This window comes from Psammomys obesus, unplaced genomic scaffold (genome assembly GCF_907164565.1).
Source record: "Psammomys obesus unplaced genomic scaffold, mPsaObe1.curated_primary_1811, whole genome shotgun sequence".
Taxonomy (NCBI): domain Eukaryota; kingdom Metazoa; phylum Chordata; class Mammalia; order Rodentia; family Muridae; genus Psammomys; species Psammomys obesus.
In genome coordinates, this window is record NW_026590767.1 from 2335640 (window position 1) to 2361959 (window position 26320).

The 26320-nt window shown below is 46.7% G+C and overlaps 1 protein-coding gene across 1 annotated transcript in view; it reads left to right on the top strand.

Moving 5' to 3' along the window:
- Positions 1 to 25921, top strand: part of Btbd16 (BTB domain containing 16) — a 42925-nt gene extending 17004 nt beyond the window's left edge. Inside the window, exons 7-15 of the mRNA XM_055608960.1 lie at positions 717 to 786; positions 2413 to 2543; positions 11726 to 11845; positions 17046 to 17141; positions 20435 to 20513; positions 21833 to 21910; positions 22842 to 22940; positions 24212 to 24400; positions 25853 to 25921. Of these exons, the coding sequence (XP_055464935.1) occupies positions 717 to 786; positions 2413 to 2543; positions 11726 to 11845; positions 17046 to 17141; positions 20435 to 20513; positions 21833 to 21910; positions 22842 to 22940; positions 24212 to 24400; positions 25853 to 25921 (931 nt within the window). The remainder of the gene's footprint in view (positions 1 to 716; positions 787 to 2412; positions 2544 to 11725; positions 11846 to 17045; positions 17142 to 20434; positions 20514 to 21832; positions 21911 to 22841; positions 22941 to 24211; positions 24401 to 25852) is intronic.
- The last annotated feature ends 399 nt before the right edge of the window (positions 25922 to 26320 follow it).

A 26320-nucleotide genomic window follows, 5' to 3' on the forward strand; every position in this document is an offset into this window, starting at 1 on the left:
TCCAGTGTGTACTCAGCAGTGTGAGAGCCAGATGTAGTGGCCCACACCTGTAATCCCGGCACTCAGGGAGGCAGAGGCAGATGGATCTCTGTGGATCCGAGGACAGCCAAGGCTACACAGAGGAACCCTTTCTCAAAAAACAAAAACAAACAAACAAAAAAAGCAGTGTGTGTCTTCCCATTGGCCGTTAGCTTTGCCCCGTGTACACTAGAGTCCTGCGCAGAGCTGGCCACACTGAATGTGATTAGCAAATACAATTTTGATGAGAAATTGGTCAGTGAAACCAGGCCTAGTTATGAGAAAGGACTCAGATATTCATCAGGATGCTACTGTTGGAATTTGTGGACAGAAAGAAACAGTATTTGAAGCCACCCAGTAGTGGGGCAGGAAAAAATGCCTTGGGCAGAAGGGCATCCAGAGGCCATCTTGGCAAAGCCTGAGTCATTAGCTTCTCTGGCTCCAGGCCATGGTGCTGCTTCCTACTGAAAAGGCCGGGCTCCCTCTGGCCTCACTTCCTTCCCTCAGCCCAGAGCTCTTATAACAGGCCTGCTGCTTCTGTTCAAATTCCCAAAATAAGGGCTCCCTTCCCAGTAACAGGTCTCTGCTGCCATCCTAGAGTTGAATAAAGTCTCTGCCCCACCCCTACCCTGCCGCTGCCGCCACCACCTTCTCCGGCAGCAAGCGGATTGTCAGCATCAGCGGCTTTTTCTCCACAGGTGCGTCAACCTAATGTTGACCAGACTCTCACCAAACACAATCAAGAACTTCTACTTGGCCGGCTGCAAGGTGAGAATGTCTGGGTGGGGTTGCAGGACCCGGGGTGCCAGGGCTTCAAGAGACCCAGACCCTGAGTGCCATCCACCAGGCTTAACTCCAAAACATCTACTCAAAAGCACTCAAGAGTACAGATACATGAACAGGAAAACAGCTTTTAAAAGCCTTAATCTTGGGATTTGAGAGTGGTTACTAACATGACTTTTCTCACCAATGCCTTCTAGAGCATAGATGGAACCATGAGCTCTTGCCTCCTGGTCCCACTCAGTCTGTCTGGGTTGGAAACTAATGCGATGCAGCTCTTGTTATCAGAGGCCAGGGGACATGAGGAGAGATGCAAACTGCTCAGAGCTCTAACTGCTGAGGGCCAGTGCTAAGTCCCAAGCCTTATCTCCTGATTCCATGCCCCTGCCCAGCTACTGCTCACTATGACTAGTGGCACACTATGAGAGAGAGATGTTTCAGGGTGACAGTTCACACATAGCCAGCATGTCAAGACACTGTACCTAAGAACACCTCCCTGTCTGTCAAGAATCATATGGTTCTCATAGTCATTTCACAGCCCTAGAAAGCCAGTCTTGGTGACGTCCTTACATTCTGCTTGCCGTTTCTCAGCAAGTCTTTCACCTGGGAAAAAACCCAAATCCCAAGGACATGCAAGGTCTACCAAGACCCTCTCAAGATCCCTGATTCCAGGAGCCTTTTTCACATCCCTCCCCATTTTTATTAACTTTTTGAGAATTTTGCATTTTAATCATATTCACTCTGCCCCCCCCCCAACTCCTTTCCTTTTCCCTAACCATCTCTTTGTTAGTTTGCTTAAAACCCACTGAGTACAGTTTACGTTTTCCTTATACTCTAGGACGTGTGGCTTTCCACTGGAGTGTGGTTGACCCACCGAGGGCCACACACTTAAAAAGTCTCTCTCCGGCCAGGCACAGTAGCACACGCCTGTAATTCCAGCACTCAGGGAGGCAGACGGATCTCTGTGAGTTCGAGGCCAGCCTGGTCTACAAAGTGAGTCCAGGACAGCCAAGGCTATACAGAGAAACCCTGTCTGGAAAAACAAAACAAAACAACAAAAAAGGGTCTCTTTCCCAGCAGCTGTCAATGCCACAATAGCTTATTAGCTAGAGTAGGACTTTGTGTGCCCCACCTCCCTGCAATCCAAGTCTTTTAATTCTTGCTTCTAAAATGTACGCTGAAGCAGCGTCTGAGCTCTGCATGGGTTATCCTCCCCACCCCACCCCAGACTTGCAGTGATCACTGAAAGCAGCCCAGGGGCCTTCAGCACAGAGGCCTCTCTCTACTCAAGCAGCCTGGACAGTAGCAGGACCGGTTGCTGTATGTGACCACAGAAAGAGAAGGCACCTTGGAACCTTGGTGACACAGGGATAGCTGGGAGCCGATGTCATAGAAGTGGTTTAAGTCAGTGGAGTTCAATACTCTAATACCTTCTACCACCCCAGCCTTCCGTACTCTCCACCTACACACGCACACACACACACACACACACACACACACACACACACACACACACACCTATGCGCACATCTGCATGCAGTGACACCGCACGCCAGCAGAGGGGGGCTGAGAGCCAGGCATGCTTCATCCCATACCTGCTATTTGCCTCCTCAGTACAAGGAAGAGCAGCTCACCTCAGCCTGCGAGAAGTGGCTGGCCGTGAACTTGGTCCCTGTAGTGGGGACGCAGATCCACCTCCGACACATCCCTCAGCATCTGCTGCACAAGGCGCTGAAGTCGCCCAGGTCAGAGCGGGTGTGCTGCCCCCAAGGGTAGGTGTGGGGGGCAGCAGGGGCTGATGGGGAGAGGAGACAAGCCAGCAGTGGCCATACCCATTCCCCTGTGAGCTTGCCATTTTAGTTCCCAACTCTCTGCTCTCCCAGACAGCCTGGCCTTGGATGGGAGCTGAAACTCAGGGTACTTACTGTATGTGGGGTCAGGAAGAGAGAAAGCCTTCATGCTCCTTCTAGGTAAGGACCTGCTGGTGTCAGCTGTCTCCTCACCTGTCTAGGTCAGAGAAGCAAAAGACTATTGCTTCTCTCCCTCCCTCTCACTTTAAATCCTGACAACGTTCTTTCGTATTAATTATGGAAAATTTGGAAAACAGGGAAAGGCAGAAAAAGAAAAGAAAAAACCTCTCACCCCAAACAAGATTTCATCCCTAGTCCTGACTCCTTTGCCAAATATTTTTAAACCTGGGTGCCCAGCTGCCTGCTTGGCCTCTCTGTCAAAGCTAAATGCCCCAACTTTCGGGGACCCCTGCTTTCGCTGCCCAGTCCTCTCCCAGCACAATGTCCTCAGAATACATTAAAACACAGGGAGTCCTCTGGACACTACTTTGACCTCATCTTGACCACAAGGCCAATTCTGTTTCCAAACTGAGCACTCGATGGTGCCAGCTCCATCCAAGGCCAAGGCACCATCATATCTCACAGCCTGTAGCCCCAAAGGCCCCTAATCAGATACCGCTAATGTGGCTCTTGCTTCTGGATTTGACTCCTACAAGCACAATCTGGCTGACCCATCCCGTGGTCTGAAACAGCCCCACAAGGACAGTTCTTGGACTCTCTGCCATGGCCACTGCATGCTTTCTCGGGCCTGAAACCCCTGTCCTGTGCTGCCAAGCTTTGCCTCCTCCTTTCTCCAGCTGTTCATGGAGCCGTGGCTCCTCCCTGATTTCTAATGTTTTATCAACATTCGAGTCTCAGTAACTGGCCTTCGTGCATATTTTTCTTTATCTCAGATTTTTTCCTTACATTACACTTCTAGAAGTGAAATTGCCAAGAGGAAAGGACTGTCTTTAATTTCTCTTCTTAAAATATTTTATTTGAAGATTTCAAACTACGGGGGAAAGAAGAGTAGCGCAAAGAGCATTGGCCCCTCAATCTGCAGTGGTTTACCTCTGATTCTATTTATAAGCTGAGCACAGCCCAAGTTGAAAATGCAGGGGATGCCTCGAATTTCCCTGACTTCATAGCCACCACAGGCTGTCCATTGTCCACTGTTATGATCTCTTGGCTGCCAGTATGGCTGCCCAGCACCCGCACTGAGAAAGGACTACACCATACTTACCACTCTTTGAGGAAAAGATCAAGATTTGAACTTTGCTTTCTACTAAATATGGATGGGTTTTATAGCATCCAGAGCAGAAAAAATTAACTGACCCTGTCTCTCCCAGGTACACCCTTTGCCCTGAGTCACTCACCTTAGCATTCTGTCCCTGCCTTGTTTGCCTCATTATTTGCATGTATGTGATTTTACACACTTCTCCTTTTAAATCAAGGTTTAGTTTAGGACTACATGTTATTTGGTTGTCAGTCAGTTGGACTGGTTCAATTTTTTTTTTTTTTTTTTTTTGTCAACTTGACAATCTAGAGTCACCTAGGAACAGGGAACCTCAACTGATGACCTGCTCCGGTTAGACTGGCCTTTGACCATGGCTGTGAGAAATGTCTTGATTGATAATTAATGTGGGAATGCAGGGCCCCTGTGGTACCATCCTTAGGAAAATGGGCCTGGGCTGTATAAGAAAGCTAGCTGAGCATGAACCACAGATGGAGAGAGAGACAGACAGACAGACAGGGACAGAGAGAGCAAGAGAGAGCAAAAGTTGTGTTCCTCCATGGTTTCTGCTTGAGCTCCTGCCCTCTTTTGCCTCATTGATGGACTGTGACCTGGAAATGCCAACTGAAATAAACCCTTTCCTTACCTGAGTTGCTTTTGGTCAAAGTGTTATGTCATGGTAACAGAAAGGCAACTTGAATATTTGGGACTTGAATCTTTGGGACTCATTTTAGATGGCTCTTGGTGCCCACAGACATTTTCTAGAGACATGTTCCCATTGGGTGAATTTCAGAGGTGAAAATCATATTCTACTTTAAAGAAACATTAGTAGCAAGATTAAAAGAGACAAATGTTTGTCATGTTTATGTGGTAGAAGGTGTCCTGCTTTTAGAAACTCTGTATAGAGGTGCTACTGGGATGGCGCCATGCTTAAGAGTGCTTTCTGTGCAACCATGAGGGCCTGAGCTCAGATCTCATAACAAACTGGGCGTGGTCTCATGCCCATACCCCCGTCCTGGGAAGGAGGTAGTGACAGGATTGCTAGAGCTTGCTGACTGCCAGACTAGAAGAGAGATGTGGGCTTCAGGTTCAGGGAGAGACTCTGCCGCAAAGAGGACTAAGGCATACAGTGATGATAGAAGAGGATGCCTGATACCTTCCTTTGGTGAGAGAGAGAGAGATCTTGAAAGAAATTGGTAACTTAGATTCACCAAATGACACCCAATTCCCTCACATTAACAGAGGCAGGAAGGCAGCAAGGCAGGGGCCTGGTGTTGAAGGAAACCATTACCTAGGAAGACCCCAGAAGCCAGCTCCAGAGCAGCAGGGCACTGGTAGGCCCCAGGCACTCATGCTCTGGTTCCCTGTTTTTCTCACTCTTGTACCCACCACCCTCCACTCCACCCTCCGACAGAGGAAAGGTCAGGAAATTGAAGACTATGTAAACATGGCGTCCTTAGACATTACATAACGCCATCCATCCCTTTCCTCGGAAAGGCTGAGCTGTCCCACACTGAAAAAGAGGAGAAAAACATCTGACCACAGCCAGAACATTGGTGATGGCCCAGGCCAGACAACATGCTCACCAGGCAGGAAAATAGTTCCAGAGCATTACGTGGCAAATGTCTAGACTCACCAGCCTGGCAGACAGAAGGTGGAAACTGGGTCCCCTCTGCAATCCCATGCTGGGAAGGTAGAGTCAAGATGGATCCCAGGAGCTCCCTGGTCTTTCAGCCTAGTTCCATCAGTAAGCAGCAGGCCACCGAGAGGACCTCTCAGAAAATGAGGTAGAGCATGATTGAGGTCAACCGAATGTCAACTTCTGGCCTCTGCATACCCAAGCATATGTACACATACCAGAATGAAATGAACCCAGGCTAGAGGGCCTTCTGTCAGGGTGTTTGATGAGAAGGATTGACCCCACTTTCCACATATAATCAAGAGGGAACACCTCCTCCAGTAACGGAGCACCTTTGCCAGGTGCTGTCCCTTTCCATGCCCAACTCTACAGTAGTCACTCCCTCTTAGATCAGAGAGCTGATGAGGACGGGTAGGGCCTCTGCTGGCTCCTGTGCCTTTAACATGGTGCCTTCCCCTATTCGTCATGAAAGTGAGGCCTCCTCAGAAGAGGTCAGTCAGGTCTGGGATACGTGTCCTGAGAGGCTGTGTGAGCCCAGAGCAGGAAACATGGAAATGGTCAACCTTGGGGGCCAGGGATGGACCGTTCCTGGGGACCACTCAGCTGACCTGCCAGGCACCCACTGTCACTTGACCCCAGCCTGTAAGAAAGACAAGGCAAATAGCCTTTTCTCAGCAGAAACCTCTAAGCCTGGGCTGTCCAATGTTTCTTTTTGGACGTCCCTTGAGCTTGACCTCTTTTTTTGCGGGGTGGGGGATGGGGTGGAGGGCTTACTTTCCGTTTTGCAAACAGTCTAGAGTAAACTCTATGTTTTCCTGACCTCCTGGGCCTCTGGGCTTAATTTGTTTGCCTAGAATGTGGTTCTCGGTTCATTTTCCTTATAGCGGTCACCAGTAGGTGACCCTGTTCTCGTAAGTCCAATTTATAAAAACCTCATTCCAAGTTCTGTGTTCCTGGAAGCCAAGCCCAAGCCCTATCCTGTTCCCATCTACACAAAAGTGTACCTTACAACAGGGGGCCCAGTCCCTCTGTCTCCTGCTTCCTATTTGTGAGCCAGGGGAGTTCAGAATCTCAGAAATTCCCTAAACAAAGAGACACAAGTGAGATAGCGTAGGTAAAGTGTGTTTGCCATGTAAGTCTGATGCTCCTCATCCTACTCCCCAGAACCCAAATAAAAAGCTCAATGTGATAGCTGTAATCCCAGCACTCCTACTAAGAGACAGGTAATGGAAGCCTAAAACCTCAAGGGCTGGCTAGCCTGGGGTACACAGCACAGCAGGAACAAGGAGATATCACCTCAACAAGCTGGAAGGTGAGAGCTGTGTCCCCAAAGTGGTTCTCTGACCTCGACATAGAAGTCATAACACATGTGCATTTGTAGTCACATACACCATGGAATGCGTGCGCACACACGCGCACACACACACACACACATACATAACATTTTTTAGAGTAAATGAAAAAAGAAATACCCCTGTCATCCTTGTCACTCCTGTCCCAGGCTCTAACGGCAATGCTGAGCTGTCTCAGTTGGAATTTCTGAAGCTGGTCCTCTGGCAAACAAGAACAATGCCTACCAATTACTGAGCACTTGTCAAACACAGAACACTCTGAACGGGTTACCCAGAGGGCTCATCCCCACAGAAACTCAGTGTGCTAGTCCTGTCACCTCAGGTTACCACCCGTGGGATCACAGGAAATGATCAAGCAGAGCTGAGTTTCCCCTCTCCCGTGCAGCCGGCCAGCTGGACTTGAACCTGGGTTGGAAAGCCTTCTGAGCCGTGAGGCCTGTTTCCTTACTGATGGCCAAGATCAATAAGGACACTGATCTTACTGTTTTGCACTACAATCATTAAAAACCTGTTATATATATAACATTTATGTGAGTGTGTGTGTGTGTGTGTGTGTATCAAGTGTGTGTGTGCACACACACGCACGTGGGCACCCATACGCATGTCCTGGCTAATGTGTGGAAGTCATAAGACAACCTGTGAGAATCAGCTTTCTTCTTCCACCAGGGGTCCCAAGGGATTGAGCACAGGCTGTCAGGCCTAGCAACAAGCACTGTTACCTGCCCAGCCATTTCTCTGGCTGATTTTACTATGAAAGTTTTTATATAGAACACAGTACATTTTACTGCTCTAAATGAACAAAAGTAAGGTTTTTGCCATAAATTAATAAATAAATCGGCAGATGTTAGTGGTGGTACATGCCTTTAATTGCGGCATTTGGGAGGCAGAGGTCTGTGAACTGAGAAATATTAGAGAATATTAGTCCAGGAGTGGTGACACACACACACACACACATGCAGCACTCAGGAGTCAGAGGCAGGTGGATCTCTGTGAGTTTGAACCTATCCTTGTCTATATAGTAAGCTCCAGGCCAGCCAAGACTACAGAGTGAGACTCTGTCTCAAACATAACGAAACAAACAACAATAAAATAATAGGAAATATTACTAACAAAGCTATTCACTTCTCGCTAAGAGCAAGGGACTGACTAGTCGCAGCTTGTAGGCACCCTCGTCTGTGAGTGGACTCCCTCTGCGTACTCATACAGCCACAAATAATGCATTATATTGTCTTGCAAATCAGCATCCTTACGGTTGTAGGAAGGTACCACAACCAACTCACTGCGTCAGGGCCTTGTGCTCCCTCCCAGGATGTGCTGATGTGTATCACCAGATTTTCTAGTTCTAAGTACTGCGAGGGGCTCTGTGGAGCAAATCCACAACTGTCTCCTTTCACTCCTCATCTAAAGGCCTTTTATTTTATTTAGTGTTTTGCTATGACAAACAGCATAGCAATGGATGTCCTTGTTCAATGGCCTGTTTGTGTGGGTGTGGCTTTCCCCACGGTCAGTGTTCAGAAAGGAGGTTTATTGTTTATGCACAGCATTTTTCTTGAAAAATAAGAAGACAGGGTCTTATGCAAGACAAGGATTTTCTCCCAAAGAACAAGTGTCAGTTAAGCTACATTGTGGTGGCTGCAAGAAAATGCCAGGAAACACCCACAGTGCAGGGTGGGAGACTGAGTCCAAAGCTCGTGGATTAATTAAAAGTGTGTGTGAATGTTCTCCTCCTGGTTCCTTCCTGCGGGGGCTAAAACAGCCATGTCTAACCTTTTGACACATAAGCATTGTCATCTATAATGTCCAAGTTCAAGGACTATGCAATGAACTGACCAAGAAAAAAAAAATCCACAATGCTTTCGGTACATTTATGATTGTATATTGGGCTGCATCTGTCACTCTCCTGAGTCCATGCAGCATACAAGCCACAGGCCAGATGTACCTGGCAATGCTTTCCAAGACTGATATTGTCTTAACCAGAGACCTGAACTTCAGCAAATACCTTTCTAAGAGCCAGGACTGTAGTGATGGGACCATGACCATCTCTTTTGTTACTTCTGACTCCTTGGTAAGATCTCAAGAAACTTTCCAGGCTTGAGGGCTGCAAGGGTGGCAGCTGCTCTCGAAGCCACATTGTAGCTTTTTGTCTTTTTATGTTGCTTTGTGGGTTTTTTTTCCCTGTCCCCTAACAATAACTTCTCTGGCTCAAACTGCCTTCTCTTTGGTGGATCCCACACAGTCTCCTTTCTCTTATTCAATCCCTACTCAATCTTCTTTTCTGCCCCTACTCTCTAGCCCTACCCCACTGCTACCTTGACCCTACTCCAATCCTACTCAACCTCTCTTAGCCTCTGCTGGCTTTTTCTATCCTCTCCTGTTCCCAGAAATCCAAGAGGCAAACAACATTGAAGGTCATTGAGTAAGCAGTTCTAACGGCTAAGAATCCCCAAAGGGCTAATTGGCTAGCAACTGGAGATCCTTTAAAGAGCCATGCACACAAAATAAATCCCATCAGATTCCCCCATCCAGTTGATGAAAGTCTCTAAGGCAGCGGCTCTCCTGTGGGTCGAGACCCTTTTCATAAGGGTTGCATACGGACGTTTACGTTACGGTTTGTAAGGGTAGCAAAATTACAGTTAGGAAGTAGCAAGAATAAAAATAAGATAAAAAAATTCATAGTCAGGGTCACCTCAACATGAGGACCTGTATTAAAGAGTCACAGCGCTAGGAAGGCTTAGAGGCACTCTTCTGTGAGAACAAGGAATCTGCCTCTTTGTGGCCCAGATGGTGACCAACTTGGTTCTGTCTGGCCAGACTCAAGACAGTTTATCTGGAGGTGGCCTGGACACAGATGAAAGGAATGAAGCAATTATCCCGTGTCCATAAATAGCATAAGAGGTGGGAGGGCTGTGCTTGCATTGCTTGTTAGAGACATGATTTAGCTTGGCTTTCACCTACAGTGACCCCCTGGGGTGGGGAATGAAAAGGCTAAGACATATTTCATAACCAGGTGCTGTGCCCAGAAATATCAGTGGGCTTAAGATGTGCTGAAACAGTTCCTTTGATAGTTGAGCCAGCAGAGGCTGTTGGAGAGGCCTTAGAGAGGGTTCAGGTGGCTTTGGGCATTGTGAGACACTGTCTCACTAGCTGTCCTGGAACTTACTGTGTAGAGCAGGCTGGCCTCAGAGTCACCGGAGATCCATCTACCTCTGCCTTCCCAGTGCTGGCATTAAAGGCACCTGTCACCACACCGTGTGGCATAGTGGCTTCTTTTTTTTTTTTTTAAGATTTATTTATTTATTCTATAGACAGTGTTCTGGCTGCATGTGTTCCCTGCACAATGGAGAGGGCACCAGATCCCATTATAGATGGTTGTGAGCCACCATGTGGTTGCTGGGAATTGAACTCAGAACCTCCAGAAGAACACTTGACTGCTGAGCCATCTCTCCAGCCCCCACAGTGGGATCTTGGGGAGATGCCTCTTGCTGCCGTGGCCACAGCTTGGGCTCTGTAGCCAGGAGCCATCCTGTCACTTTGAGTAAGAACTGCCTCTGCTGAGCACACGGTCATATGCCAGGCACCGTCCTAACCACTTCTGTGTGTGTGGCCAATACACTTACGGCCCCAAAGATGCCCACACAATCTCCAGAACCTGTGACTGTGTCAGACAAAGGGGGGTTCGGGCGGCAGGTGGAATGGAAGCCACCCTGGGGTGTGGAAGCCAGCCATGCATATCACAGGCAGGAGGAGAGGAATAAGAGAAAGGGAGCATCAGAAGATGCCGCATTGCTGGCTCAGTCAAACAAGGGGACAAAAGCCAAGGAATGACAGCGTTTTCTGGGTGCCAAGAAAGGCAGGGAAAGATTCTCCCTGGAGCCTCCAGGAGAGGCTAACTGATTCTGTTCACACCAGGATCTCCATTTTGTACTTCTGCCCTCCAGAACCATGATTGATTTGTGTGATCTTAAGCTGTTCTGTGACAGTTACATCAACAGCTGGAAGCTTAAACAAGGAGTCCTATCCTCTGGTCCTCACCACTGCCGTTCTGAACAGCGGCTAGGCTTGCCCTTTCACAGCTGACCGATCATGGTCAGACCCCAGAGATTCTTGACCTGGTACTGAGCCCAGAACTGTGTGATCTGAGATAAGTTATTCATTTCAGCCTCAAGCCAGGCCAAGATCCAGTGCGGCCAACGAGAGAAATGTGTTGGCTGTAAAATTTAGCACGCAAAAGATAATGGCTGAGTGAAAAAACTAACTTATTAAGAGAAGTGTATTTAAGCCAGACATTGCGGCACACAACTTTCATCCCAGCACTCAGGGAAGCAGAGGCAGGCGGATCTCTGTGAGTTCAAGGCCAGCCTGGTCTACAAAGCGAGTCCAGGACAGCCGAGGCTACACAGAGAAACCTTGTCTTGAAAAACAAACAAACATATCTGTGTGCAATGTATTAAAACCAAAAGTAATGCGAACAGCCACAATGAACACTAATTGAAATGTGAAATAAGTGTAAAGCAGGAAGCAACTTCAACAGCTATCAATGCAAGGTGCATCTATTTCAATTTCATAGGCGTATGCCATGGGATGACACATAAAAACCATTATGACTTGAGAACACAGCACTAGTGAGAGCTCACTAAATAAGAACATCCCTTCTGTAAAAATCATGGCGGGTGTTTGAAAGCTCAAGGCCCAGCATCCGGTTCCAAGTTCTCCCTCAGAACTGAGAACAAGTTACTCAGTACCTCACTGAGGTCACTTACAGACCGGGCTGGCTTTGTCTCATTCCCCAGACCCACCTCTACCTTTTCATTTTTCTTACGGGTGGTTTTCCCCCTAGTCCTCACGCTTCTTTTCTGTCTGTCATTTTGAGCAGGTTGTTCACCTTCACTGAGTTCCATCTCCTGAAAACCTTGCTAATGTGGGTTTACCTGCAGCTCAACTGCAAGCCTGAGACGATCCCGATCCACGAGACCATGCTATCATTTTTTAGCAGGTAACGAACCTCAGTGCTGATCGATAAAATGCACAGATCTTGGTTTAAGCTGTTTTAGTTAATGAATTGCTTGCTCATTTATTGTATGGGTGTGCATGCCACCAAATGACGTATATGTGTGTGTACATGGGGGTATGTGGGGGATGGTATGTGTGTGCATGGGTTTATGTGTGAGGGCAGGAATGTGTGTATCACAGAACAAAGCAAAAAGAGAGAAAGGATTAGAGTCTTACTATGCCTTCCTATAGCACACATTAGGGGCCCATTTCCTTCTATGAGGTCCCAAACTAAAGTTTTCTTCATTCTTCATGACGAAGTCTAACACATGCACTCAGGGGGAACACTGAAGAGCAAACAGTAACACTTCTATATTAAATGTAAAATCACACCCATATCATCCAAGATGGTGGGTGAGTCTGGTGGCCCTACAGCCAAAGACTGTCCCACGTGGCCGAAAAGAATCTGCCTTAGGTAGACAGCCACGGGCCCTGGCTTTCATCTCTGGTCATGTTTCTGTAGGAAGATGACTTGGGACCTCTTGCATGATGAGGCATGTTCTTTGTCCGTAGAAATTTAGCAGGTAAGTATGCCTTCACAGATTCATGAGCAAACTGGCCTATTTGAGCCAAGTTTCATCTGTATTGTTTTGAGACCTCTCATCCATTCCTGAACATCTGTGCTCAGTGTTAACTATGCAGTCTGTTTTTTTTTTTTTTCTTGTCTTGTTATTTGGGAAAAGCTTTATTTGGTAGCAGAATTGTGTGTGCTATGTTTCCTTTCTATATAATTTGCTTAAACCCAAATGTCTTGGCCCACCTCCCCCCTTTTTTAACACCCCAGAGACAGATCTTTCCAGTGAGTCATGCCTCACCATCACCAGGAGAGACTGCTACTTGGCTGCAGATCTTGTCTTAGCAGAGGGAGATAGGAAGTGAGTTATCATGTAGTGTGACTCATTGGAGCTGTGGTTGGGGTGTGAGGAGAATGTGCTAGAAGGGAGTTGTGGCGTAAACCCCTCCACAAGGAGGAGCTTCATGGAGTTGGCCCAGGAGCCTTCTTTCCAGTGAGTAGTGCACATAGACCCTTCTCAGCATACTGACACACGTTTGACCCCAAATCTCATGCTTCTGTCTACCCAACATTGCCCTAAACCCTAGATCCTTCAGTTTGCTTTGGGAATGTTAGTCACCTGTATTCAAGTCATATCACTGGCCCAACCTAAGCAGTGATGATACATCTTCTTCTGGGGCCGTGCACACACTGATGAAATCTTTTAAATGAGAGCCATCTTAGAGCATCTTGTTGAGAGGAGGTGGAGGAGCCACTGGGAACCACACATCATGGGGCCCTCCGACGGGAGACTGTCAGAATGTGGCAACAGTCAGACAAGCTCCATGAATAGTAGAGAGCAAGGGTTTGCAAACCTACCATGGAGGAGGCGGAGCTACAGCTATGGGAGCGGTCTGGCTGGCTAGGCATCCAAAAGGAGGCTAAGAATAGCAACCATGCACAAAGCCACAGAGCCCCCTCCTCACCCTTTCCAGCTTTGTCCTAAGGAAGGCTAGCAGCGAAAGTAAATATTTATGTCCGAGCTAATTCTATTCCATTTTTTTTTTCTCTCATGGACTTATACAAAATGTTTTATTCACTTTCCAAATTCTTACTGAATGTGTATCACATGCCTGGTACACTGATAGGAGGTTTCTTGGTTCAGCCAGGTGTTTTTGGAGCATCGTCAATTGTGCTTTTATTGCTAAGACATCAGTGTAGGAAGGGAGCCTGTGCTGCCATGTAAGCACACACGTGAATGCACAATGCATACATATGTGCATATACACACGTATACATGCATATGTACATGAGCAGTCAGACAGACAGACAGACAGACAGACACCTTGGCACCTTACAGCTGCTTCTTCTTCATGATTATTTTAGAAAAGTAAACAGGCTGTCCAGAATTAATCTTAACATCCCCTTATAGGAAAGCATATATAAACAGAGTCGGTGCTTTCCACCACTGAGGACAAGTTTCCCATTCCATTTTACTTACTGAAGAGTTCAGAAAAGCAGCTACATCCGTTTGCTTTCTGTCACTGTGATTAAAACATTGACCAAAAGCAACTTGAAAAGGGAAGAGCTGATTTTAGCTTACAGATTAGCCCATCGTGGAAGAAAGCCATGCAGAGACTTTGGAAGAATGCTGCCCACTAGCTCGATCAGCTTGCTTTCCTGTACCACCCAGAACGGCTTACCCAGGGGTGGAATTGCCCACAGTACCCTGGGTACTCTTACATTAACTGCCAATCAAGAAAATGTCCCACAGAGAACATAGCTCTCTGGAGCCTGAATCTCCCTTCCTCTCGGGTTCCCCAGTATTGGGGGTCTGAGTCTTTTCCACCTTTCTACTTCTTCAAGTAACTTTTTGGCTTTCAGAATATGGAGAGGCAACAAGATACTTTACAATGTCCTAGAGAAATGAAAGGCACATGAGGAGCTGAGATGTAGGAGGTCCTTTGAAAGGACAGCTGTGGCTATCATTAGACAGAATACAAGTGAGTGAACATTGCTTGTTTTCCCATTTTGGGTAATTGTCAAGAGCAGCCTTCACTGTCAGAAAGATATCAGCCTGGGTCTTGCTGTGTGGCTGGTAGGGTTCGGCTTGACAGAAGAGCAAAGTGACAGCAGACCCAACCACGTGATGCAGAGGTGTTCACACAAGGACCCACCCTGGAGCAGGACCTGCACCACTGGCAATCCAACTACACATATGCATCGTGGGTGAATGGAGAGATGGAAGGTTGTCACCCAACACATAAAGACAAGTGCCAGGGGCACTGTGGGAAACAAGAGGCAAGCAGACCTTCTTGCTAGAGCTTAGGGAGGGGAAATGTAGAGAAAGCCATGGCAAAGGGGCGGCTCGGTAGAGGTCCTGGTCTGCACCCTACACCTGCCATTTACTCCACAAAGGCTTTGGTGCACGGAGGAGACCACACTTGTGTCTCAGATGTGAGTTGAGGAGAGGAACCCCCTGACACCCTTGGCAGGAAGAAGTGAGCAGCTGTGGCACCTTTGAAGCACTATGGAACTGTTGTTTGCCCCATTTAGGAGTGAAGAAGACATTTCCTAGAGGATCCCACAAGATGTCTAATATTGGATTACATGTTGCTCAAAAAGATGCCTCTGCAAGGCATTTTGTCATGGCAACAAACAAATAAACAAACAAGCAAACAAAAAGTAACTAATACAACCAGATATAACATCTTCAGGCTCTCCCGTGGTATAACACATGTCAGAATACTCAGGTCTGTACCTGGTGGCTCAGATTTGAAATGCAGGGACAATATAGCTATGAGTCTCACGCTTACTCATCAGGAAGAGAAGAGGTTCCGGCAGATGATGGGAAGGAGAAGTGAGAGAGCTGTGGCCAGAAAGATCTTTAAAATTACAGTTTGTGACTTCAGAAGGGGATTTGCCTCCAGCACCACCTTTCAGGATGCCTGAGGGGAGCATACCTTGAAAGCATGACCCAGAGATGACCAGTTTGTGTTTCAGTTTCCAGGAACTGTCTTCCCTAGAGGGGTCAGTCCCTGAGGTTTGTTGGGGGTTGGTCTGGTTCTCTGTACTGAATTCTGGGCTCTGAAATCTGGTTGCAGTCATGTACACTGATCGGTGTGTAAACTTTGCTCCTCAATTGTCTCTGATCAGTTAATGAAAAAGCTGGACAGCCTGTAGCTGGGCAGAAGAGTGGTAGGCAGAGCTTCTATTCCCGGTCTCAGAGTCTCAGGTAGGGACCACAAGGGAGGAAGGAGAGAGAGAAGTCAGAAGAGTAGAAGGAAGAAGAGGTAGAGAAAGTACATAGCCTGATGGAACAGTAACAGACCAGCAGGACCAATATGGCAAGTAACTTGGGGCGTGTAGCTGGGAAGGAGCTGACTAGCTTAGAGGATTAGCATAAATATATCATATCTGCCCAGCTATTGAGCCTAAAGCTTAGTAATAAATCTAGTGTCTCTGTGTCATTTTCTTGAGAGTTTGAGTGGGCAATTAGAAAAGCCCTCCCTCCCCAATATAAAGTATACCTTCAGCGGGTTGAGGAACTTGAGACGATTTTCTCCTGAGAAGTAAGTTCTTAACTGTCAGTGAGCACAGCCGATGGGAAGACAGGCCGCACAAGACCTGGAATCCACCAGTACAGCCAAGCACGAGGTCCCTAGACTTGGCAACCCGCCTGCTCCTGCTGTATGATATCAGACAGGTGTTTGCTCTCACCATCAAGACAGGTAGAAAGGTGCTTGGCTAGACCTGGGAGGTGGCATAGACAGAGAGAGGATGTCACTAAGCTGTAGGGGAAGAGCGAGGCTGATTAGTTCCAGAATGTGGGCCACACCCCAAAGGCCCTTTGAGAGTTTAGAAAACCAGAGGCTGCTGGGAGGTTGTGACACATACTTTTAATCCCAGCACTCGAGAGGCAGAGGCAAGCTTTGGCATATTTGCAGGAACCTCTTCAAGTGCCTGAATATATTTCCAAACAGGCTTTAAAATTTATTCCGCATTGTTCCCCCTTATGAAAAATGACCATTTATTTAAAAAAAAAAATTGTTTCAAGGTTGATAGGTACGTGTCTCCATGAACATATCTTTTCCTTGGGAATCTGACCTTCTCTACCCATCCCTGACCTTCAGCCTGTGTTGCGATTAATGAACATTTAAGATTGACACAGGCCATCACAGAACTGGGGGTGAAACCAGGGGCCCATACTTGGCTCTACGGTTCCTCCTATTTCTACTAGCAGTGCTTTGAATGGCCTGATTTGATTCTTTCTTCAAGGGCAACATCTGTAAAGGAGTCGGCTTCCTGTGAAATGGAGCTGACAGAGGTTACCCTGTCTGTTCCAGAGATTTGTGAAACTGAACGAAGAAAATGTAGATGGAAATCCTCTGTGAACAGCTGTGCTGCTGTCAGTCATCTAATTCACATGTTCTAGGCACCAACTATGTGCACAGCTCAGAGGTAGAGGGGGTGTAACCAGTCATCTCTTTGTAGTATCTAAGGGCTCCCTGCTTCCACATGCTTGCTGGGGAAACCATCTAGCTTCATCTAGCTTCGCTGGGGAAACCACTGGTCTCTAGGTCCTGGCTTTTGATAGCTCACTCATTTCAGGGAGAACTTTTCTGAAGGCCTTCTATTCTTCTCTTCCAAGCTTTCCCAAGAAGACCTGCTTTCTGGAACGGGATGCGGGACACAACTGGATGCAGCTCTTCCTTTGCCTGCGTTTGCATGGCATCACCAGTGGTAAGTATCACCACTCACATACGTGACCGTGTGCATGGGAAGGATGTTTGCAGTGAACCCCCAGCAGATGTTGCCACAGGAATTCTTCTCGGGATTGTCACACCTAAGACGTATTCAGTAACCCCACCTGCAAAATGGGGGATGATCAAAAGTTCCATGAATAGCATGATGGGAACATAGCTTTCTGTTATTGTAATAAACATCATGACCAAAAGCAATTGGGGGGAGGTATATTTGGTTTACACTTCCAGGTAACAGTCTGTTAGTGAGAAAAGGCATGGCAGTAACTCAAGCAGAAACAGAGAAAAGAACCATGAAGAAAGCTGTTTACTGGCTTATTCCCAGGTTTACATTCAGCTAGCTTGCTTATTCCATCCAAGTCCACCTGCCTAGGGATGGCACTGCCCACAGTGGACTGGTCCCTCCTACATCAGTTAGCAATCAAGAAAACGCCCTACAGACATGCCCCTACATCAATTGATGGAGGCAAGTCTTCAGTTGAAGGTCCCTTTTCCCAGGTGTGTCAAGTTGATGGCCAGGGCTGGCTTCACACTTGCGATGATTCCTGCCTTAGCCTCCGGAGTGGTGAGATTACAGGCCTGTGTAAGGCTCCCCCTTCTCATCCTCCTCTTTTCTCCTGAGACACAGTATCATACACCCCCAGGCCAGCCTCAAACTCAACACCCACCCAAGGATGACTGAATTTCTGATCTTCTTGCCTCCACCTCCCAAGTGCTAGGACTGTAGACATTTCCCTCACTCTGTTTGTGGGATACTGGCGTTCTGATCCTGCTGAGTTAGGCATGCTAGGCAAGCACTGCGCCACCTGAGCAGTAGGACGCTCATAGCCTAGGGCTGTTTCTTGCCGTCTGATTGAGTCACCCGCTGCAACATGGACTCAGCTTCTGGGTCGTTTGTTTGGCAGCTTGGGAGAGAAATTGACCCTCTCTTACAGGATTTCAACTGCTGGAACCATTTGTCCCAGCAGCTGAAGTGCATTCTGCTCCTCTCTGGAGAAGGGAAAACGGGTTTCCCAGATTCGGTATCATGGATCCAGCTCATTCGTCAGCCAGAACCCAGCTCTTGAAGAAATCTTTGGTGACTTCTGCTCAAAGTTTGTTGCCTAATTTGCAATGCCTAGCTTGGCCTGGCTCTTCTTTCCACGCGCCTGTGAGCTACTCTGACTTTGGTTTCTGGTGTGCTCAGGCTGAGCACATCAATCTCAGCTTTATTTCCTTCAGTGAATACGAAGCAAAGTATGGAGCAGAAGAGTTCACTGTTGTTTATCAGCTTTATTAATGGCAGAGCTGATGTGGTATAGCAGGCTTGGGGTTTGTGCTTTCAGTTCCCCTTTACGATACACACTGGGAGAGTTTCCTACACACTAACTCAGCGTTTCCCTCATTGCATAAACCCAGGGACTTTTTTTTTTTTTTTACATTTTAATACATCTGAGAGGCAGTGTTCAATGACTCCCAAAGTTCCAAATCTGTCCCAAAGCTAGGCATTTGTTGCCTGGACCTCATCCCCTGGGAGGAGAGAAGGTGACATGATTCGGAAAGAGGAGAAAACTATTGTCCACATGTTCTGAGTAGCCCAGGAGGGCCACTCACTGAAATAGCTGCACTTGAAGGGACTTTTTAGAACTATTTCAAAGCCATTTTCAGATCTTTGGATAGCCAAAAACTTGGGAGTGGCTGATGGAGTCAGGGAGCTCTGGCCAAGTTGCTTCTACATGCTCTAGAGACATTGATAAAATTACATCATGTTAACCCCAGCCCCTTGCCAGGCAGGGTTACAGCCAGGAGACTGGAAGGCTTGAACTATGGGGATGGTGTGTTCTGTAATATGAATATCTTAGGGACTCCGGGAAAGTGTAGGGGTGGGGGAGGACAAAAACAGAAGCAGGTCAATGGACAACCCACAGCAGTCAGCTCTCTCCCTTCAACCTTACAGATCCCAAGGATTTGAACTCATGTCATCAGGGTTGGCAGCAAGCACCTTTTTTCCCGAGTCATCTCACTGGCTGTTGTTTGTTTTGTTTGCTTTGTTTCCTGAAACAGTCTTATGTCACACAGGATGGCCTTGAACTTGTTATGGCTGGCCTCAAGCTTCTCACTCTTTTGTTTCCACCTCACAAGCACTGGGATTATAGGTGTGTATCACCAGGCCTGGCCAGAAGCAGATTTTAAAAGAAAAAAAAAATTTAATCATATAGGAGAAGGGAAGGGAAGTTGCCTATGGAATCCAGAAGAGGATGTAGGGTTCCTGGAGTTAGAGCTATATGTGCTTCTGAGCTGACTGATACAGGTGCTGGGATTGAACTCAGATCCTCTACAAGAGCAACAGGGACATTTAAGCACTGAGCCATTTCTCCAGCCCTGCTAGAAGAAGATTCTAATAGGACCAATGCGTAGCCTAAATAGTTGCTTCCCTTTTTTCTGTATTGTTTGTTTATAATAAAGTCAAGAGGGTGGAAAAACCCTGGCAGTGTGTGATGGATTGTTCAAAGGGAGAGAGAGGCCTTGCCTGGCCTGCTTCAGAGGCCCTAATGACAACCCTCCACTTTAGTTTCCTGACAACCACTGAAGGTTTAATTGGCAGTGATATGTTCTTGCAGGGATGTCGAGAACATGTTCTTTCAAAATAACTGAAATGCTAGAATTATTTGCATTTGTTTGTCTATTTGTTTGTTTGTTTGTTTGTTTGAATACAGATCTTACCAAGTAGCTGTGGCTGGCCTGGAGCTCACTGGAGTATACCAGGTTGGCCTCAGACTGACAGAGGTCTTCTTGCCTCTGCCTCCAAGTGCTGCCCTTAAGGACATGAGCCACCCTGTCTGGCTAACTTAAACTTTAATAAACAGTACATACTATAAGAAAATTTTCATTAAATTGAAATTGCCCTCCAGTTTGGAGTGATTTACTTATTCGTTTTGAAGCTTCTTTGTGTGTGTTATATGTGTATGTGTGTATATTCATGTTCACAGTTGGTGTGCATTTGTGTGTTCATGTAGAATTTGACAGCATGTCTTCCTTATTGTTCTTCACCTTATATATTGAAGCAGAGTCTCTCACTGAACTTAAAGCTTACCAATTGGGCTGGTCTGTATATATATGTATGTGGCTTCTGCATACAACCATAGTGACTCTTAGGTGTTACCTTTCCATTTTATGGACACACATTTGAAGGACATTAGCCCTTTCTCATTGCCTGATGTCTCCCTTTAAGTCAGACTTTTGAGGTTGGGTTCTGAATAAGCCTGTAACCACTTCCCCTTGTGTTTCTCTAAGGCAGGGATCTGGAGGAGTTAAGGCACATTAATTTCTTCCCCGAGTCCTGGCTGGTCCGGGTCACAGCCAACCATTATCACGCAGTGAGTCGGCTTCCCAAGGAAGCAATTAGCAAAACGTCTTGCCTCCCCAGCCTTGTATTTTCTGGAGATACGTTCCTCCTTTGAAATCTCTGGGGTCAGGGCACATCTGGAGCCTCCTCCAGGGGAAGGGGAGGGGATGAAGTTCCACATGGCCTCTGATCTGGAAACTTAGCCAGGGTTGAAGAGCTCTGGCCACACCTTCCAAACCCAGACCCTATGAGACACAGATATAAATGTGCTTATTGTTGAAACTGTTCAGACTGCACAGACAAGAAATCCCCTTAGACCATCACCCAAAGACAACAGCCGCAGTCAACACTTTATTGTCTCTGCTGCCTTTCAGTAGGGATCACATTGTTACTTTTCTGTACTTTGAATTATTTGCTTGTAGGAGACTGTCCACAGTAGAAATGCTGGCACCATAACATATGTACAGTTTTGCTCCTGGTACATACTAATAAATGTTGGGGCCAAATGACTCTGCCCCCAGAAAGAAATTAACTCACCCCGCTGTACACACACTTGGCAGCGTAGGACATTTACATTTCAAATCACTTTTGTTAACTGAGGAGGGAACAATGAGAGTCCATCTTTAAATATGCATTTCCTTTATGACTGGCAAACATCGGTAGTTTTCCACGTGTTTGCTCTGTGGATTGTTCATACAAACTGCCCTGCTTCTTTTACATTTCCAAGGGCACATTTTCAGAGATGAAGCAGAGCAGTGTTTGAATTCTGAAAGACGTGTGAGTCATGAGTTAAAGTTCAGCCAGCTCCACAAGTACTTATTGTGACGTTGGGACCAGCCCTCCCAGCGCCCTGCTCTCTGCACACTGAAGGATGACTCCATGGCAGGCTCTTGCTTCCCTAGGACATGATTCAGAACTCTGGTCTAAAGTGATCAAAGAGACTGACAATGAGAAAATTCTCAGCTCCATCTCCCCCCTACCCCACTCCCCTGCTGACCCTGCCCAATCCTTCCTTTCACCCTTGGCTACAGATCATGCTCCTGAAATTCATACCACACTTTCCAGTCTTCTCCGTGAAAGGTCACGCAGGGGTCCTGCTCACTATTGAATTTGTGACCATGGTCATTTCCACAACGATGCTATTAACCTATGTCTTTTCTCCCCCTGCTTGGTCATTTTATTTCTTCTCTACATACTCTGGAAACACTGGAAATGGTACTTGAATATAGTAGGTTTTCAATAAATGTCTCAAGACAAAGCCATGGGATTTGGGGATCCAGGAGTGGATGGGGAGTCATGAGGAATGCTCCTGTCCACACATCGGGTAAGCTGTGTGCATTTCCCTTCCAGCTGGAGAACGGGGGCAACATGATTCACCTGAAAGATCTTTCTACACAGGCCCTGAGGTTCGGGCTGGTCTTTAGGCAGGTACTGAAAACTTGACCCAACCAAGGGGAAGGGAAGTCCCTTCTATGCTGAGTGAAGGAGCTCAGTGGGACCATCCATGATTGCTAATGACCTCCGGTAGGAGATCCAGCAAATTGAATTCATAATACAAGGGGCTGGAACAGACCAGTCAGCATGATGTGTGTGGTCCAAATTTTTCCACTAGGGTGGCCCACTTTTCCCAAGATGGAAAAGATTTCATGGGTGTTGACAGTTTTCTTCCTAAAAAGCTGGAAGTATCTGGAGAAACCATGGGCTGATCAACCCCACACAAGGCATAACAGCTAGCAAAGGCTCAGGAGTCTCCAGTCCACTTTCCAGTTGAAAGGGACAAGGCCTGCCTCATTCTAGTAGCTGGTTCAGTGTATCTCAATCCAACTATGGCTAATCTAGGAGCTCCAGTGTGGGGCATCTCAGTGCATAGTCATGGGACAGGGTCTGGGATTGGTGGCTGTGCTCTGTTGGGATAGGGCTTGTTGTAATAGACATACGTTTTTTTAAATAAATGCTGCTGTGTGACTTTTTAAAGGTAATTAGTGACCTTAAAAGAATCCATGTTTCAGGGACCTGGGACCTATGTCTATCATCTGAGGGACTGATTTGGTACCTGTTTTCAGTGCCCTACCAAAGCAGTAGAATAGAATGACGTATCTCCTAGGTCCATTAGGTTGGAATAAAATGCACTGTGCTATATGGGCCATTTGAGACCAAATGTAACCCGTTACTTCTTCCCCAAAGGACCAGGCAAAATAATGATTAGAAATGTTAGAAGGAGTTAGTAGCTGTTTCTGAGCAGTGACAGTTTTTGAGTGAGTCACTTTGATTGTCACTAGAGTCATTCTTGCTGCATCCTCATATCTTTGAATACTGGTGGTATCTACCCTTTCAACTCTGTCGCTTCTTCCCAATGCAGGAATACATCGCTTACTCAGAAAAGATTTATTTATATGGATACTTCTTTGAGATAAAGGGAATCAAACATGATACTACCTCTTACAGTTTTTTTATGAAGGTAAGAAAGCAAAAGCTTTGGAAAGGCCACCCAGGGCCACCTGATTCATACAGAATTAAGAGGAACTGAGGCATCATTACTTCATCATTCATACAGCCTGTGTCATAAGCACTGCTCTTGCTCATGTATGTGATGCCATGTGATTTCCGTAACCAGCTGGGAAGGTCGGTTCTGGCAGTAGATGAGATTGCCAACTCTGAGTGACACCACTTTCATGTCAAATGTCCTCTTGACAAAGCCAGGGTTCCGTGTGTCTGAACTGGGAGTCAAGTCATCATCAGTTTGTACATAATGGCTGATACTTGGCCCATGTTCACGCTTTGAGGAAGAGACAGGTAGTGCCCACCAGTAGCAAAGGAGTCTGTCTAGAACGACACAACGGGACAGTGTGCAGGATGTCATGAGCCCTCAGGAGAGGTTGAAGAAAACCACGTAAGGGCAGAGAATTGCAGTCAGACTGCCTCGTGGGCTGCTTGTGCTATATACCCCCAGCCCAGCACTGCATATGTTTAGTATTTAAGGGTGGTGACAATGATGACTATGGTGAAGGACTGTTGTATTCCACTTAGGATTGGCTTAGAAATCACTCCCCTCTAAATGCCAAGCTCCCTGAGAAAGCTCTCTCACTTGGCTTTTTATTTTCACTGCCAGTCACCATGCCGAGAACCTAGGAGAACTTCTTTCTTAAAAAATATATTATTCTCCCATACAGTACATCCCAACAAGTTTCCCCTTTCTCCACTCCTTCTAGCTCCCCCACCCCCACCTCCAAACCTAGGGAAACTTTAAATGATTGACAAAAATAGAGGATGATTGACAAAAATAGAGGATGCATACATGAATGAAGGAGCAAATGATGAAATCTGACTGTTAGTCCCAGTTTGGCTCCTACCTTCTAATGTGTCCCACAGGAAGTCCCTTCTCTTTCTTGGTCCTTCCTTCCTGTTCACTAGTCCCTAGGGCATCTTCCTAACTGGATGGAAGAGATGGATTAGGTAACACCACCAATCAAAATGTCCTTATGTATATCCTGTTGGAGCTTTATCCCAGCAAAGCAATGCAAAAAACCCTAGTCCATTGAAACTGGTTTGCATACAGAGAGGTCTCAGATGTCACAAGGTTCCAGCAGCGGCCCTCAGGAAATTACCCCATTTGGAGAATGGCCTCATGCTATCTGCATACACTTGAAACAGAAAGTCTATGCAGCAGGAACTGTTAGCTCTGGTCACCCTGGGCACGGGGCTACATGGGATGGGCCACTCTCTTTGCAGAGAATAAAACATACAGACTTTGAGTGCCCATCTCCAGTCTGCGAACACAGTGTCATCAGCCTGAAAGCTGAGCGCCTGGTGAAGTACGAGATCAGAGCCCAGGTGCTGGTCGAAGGCAAGTGGCAGGAGTTCAGGACAAACCAGATCACGCAGAAGTTTGGGTTCATCAACCCGAACAGCAAAAGCCATGTGAGCATCCCCACTGGACTCTGGCTTTTCTCTTTCTCTTCTGTTTCCTTTTTGCTCCTTCTCTCCCTCACCACTTTTGGGGCATTCCTATCTTAGAATCGCCAGCGATCTATGAGAAGATTGTGTTCAGTTCTTTAAGGATTCTCATGGTTCCAAATGACGCCAAAGAAAAACCTTCTAAAATGAAAAGCAGCAGTTGTGGATGACTCTAACAAATCAAATGAGGGTCACAGCAGACCCATTTTGTAAATGTCAATAGGTATGTGTGTATAGACCCAAGGACTCACAACCCATCTTTTGAAATCCTTCCCAGGCTACCTGCCTCCCTCTGGCTTACCCAGAGCCCATCAACCCTGGAGTGGTACCAATATCTAGGCAGACTTAATACCTGCCTGGCTTTTAGCAGCTACAGCCCCCAAATAGCCAGAGAACCAAAAGGGGGCTATGGGTTTGAGGTTGGGCCTCACACTGGTACCCTTGGGAATGGAGCTATATGACAAGCCACAGAATCATTTTCAGCCCTGACCCTGGGGACACATTAGAATGACCTGGGGCTTTGAGATGGCCCTGTTGGAGATCAGGAGACGACATAAGCGAGGAGACCAAATGCTTCACAGATGTGGCCCAGTTTTAATGCTTAAAGAGGCTTCCCAAGGTATTCCCTGGGGGCTGGGATCAGCACAAACTTTAGAGTGTGTTAACTGGAAAAACCTGTTTCTAGTTGTGGTGTGGCTCATCCCTAGCACACACCTTTAACCCAAGAGCTTCTGCTGCTTGAGTTTTGTAAACAAGATTAAATAAAGTTAACCCTAGAGCTAGCTACCAGTTGACAGGGAATATATATATATATATATATATATATATATATATATATATATATATAAGCATAGAGATTAAGAGGAAGTCAGAAGGACGAAGAGAGATGTACAGGAAGTAGAAGGGAGGGACATTCAGTTTGAGGGTATTTTGGAGACAGTGTGGGGAAGGAGGATTCTTTTTTTTTGGGGGGGGATGCCAGTTGAGAAGAAAGGTCAGATGGGTATTTTCTCTGCTTCTCTGTGCTAAGAGGCTTTCACCCCAGAATCTGGCTCCTGAGTCTTTATTGTTAAGATGGAACAATTGAGATTTTGTTTAAAAATAACAAGGTAATCTCTATTTGGGAGGCCGGGAGAGGGCTAGGCTGATGGTGGAAATGTGAAGGAAGCCTTGATGGCTGGAAATGTGCTACACCTTCATCGGGTGACAGCACAGGTGTAGCCTTATGACAGCTCCCGAAGATTTATACACTTTATTTGAAGTATGCCAAAAATGTTGTTTATTTATGCTCTCCATGGGACATTCTGCTGTAGGCAGGGTTGGAAACCAACAGCTTCTGCACCTGTCTTTGGCATAGCATCTTCATCCCGAATGTCTTATTTATCTCACTTTGTTTGTTTCTTTCTTTCTTTTTAGGTCTTGAAAATCCAAACTGTGGGCATCCCAATCTATGCCAGCTTTGCATTCATCTTCCCAGCATCCTGACAATATTCAGAGGAATCGATGGTGTCACCTGCCCTGACCCACCTGTCTACATAAGAGGAAATAAAAATGACATTAAAGAGGGGAGCCCAGGGTTCAGCTGCGTGTGCTTATTAGTGCTCATCAGTTCTTCGGGGTCCTCTGCTCGGGCGCTCACATTATAGCTTTGTGGCAATCTGGTACTGTTTTAATCCACAGAGATGATTGGGGAAAATTAATGTTCAAGTTCACACGGGCTATCGACAGGCTAATCTTCTCACAGCTGCATGACCAAGAGTCTCACACGATCTCCTGCATCTGGGGGGACATCCCGTCCCCTCTGGGTTAGAAGTTCAGACACATGCTGCACCCTTTCCTAGAAGAGACCATCGTACAAAGGGTCACCTGTGGGTGTGTCCACCT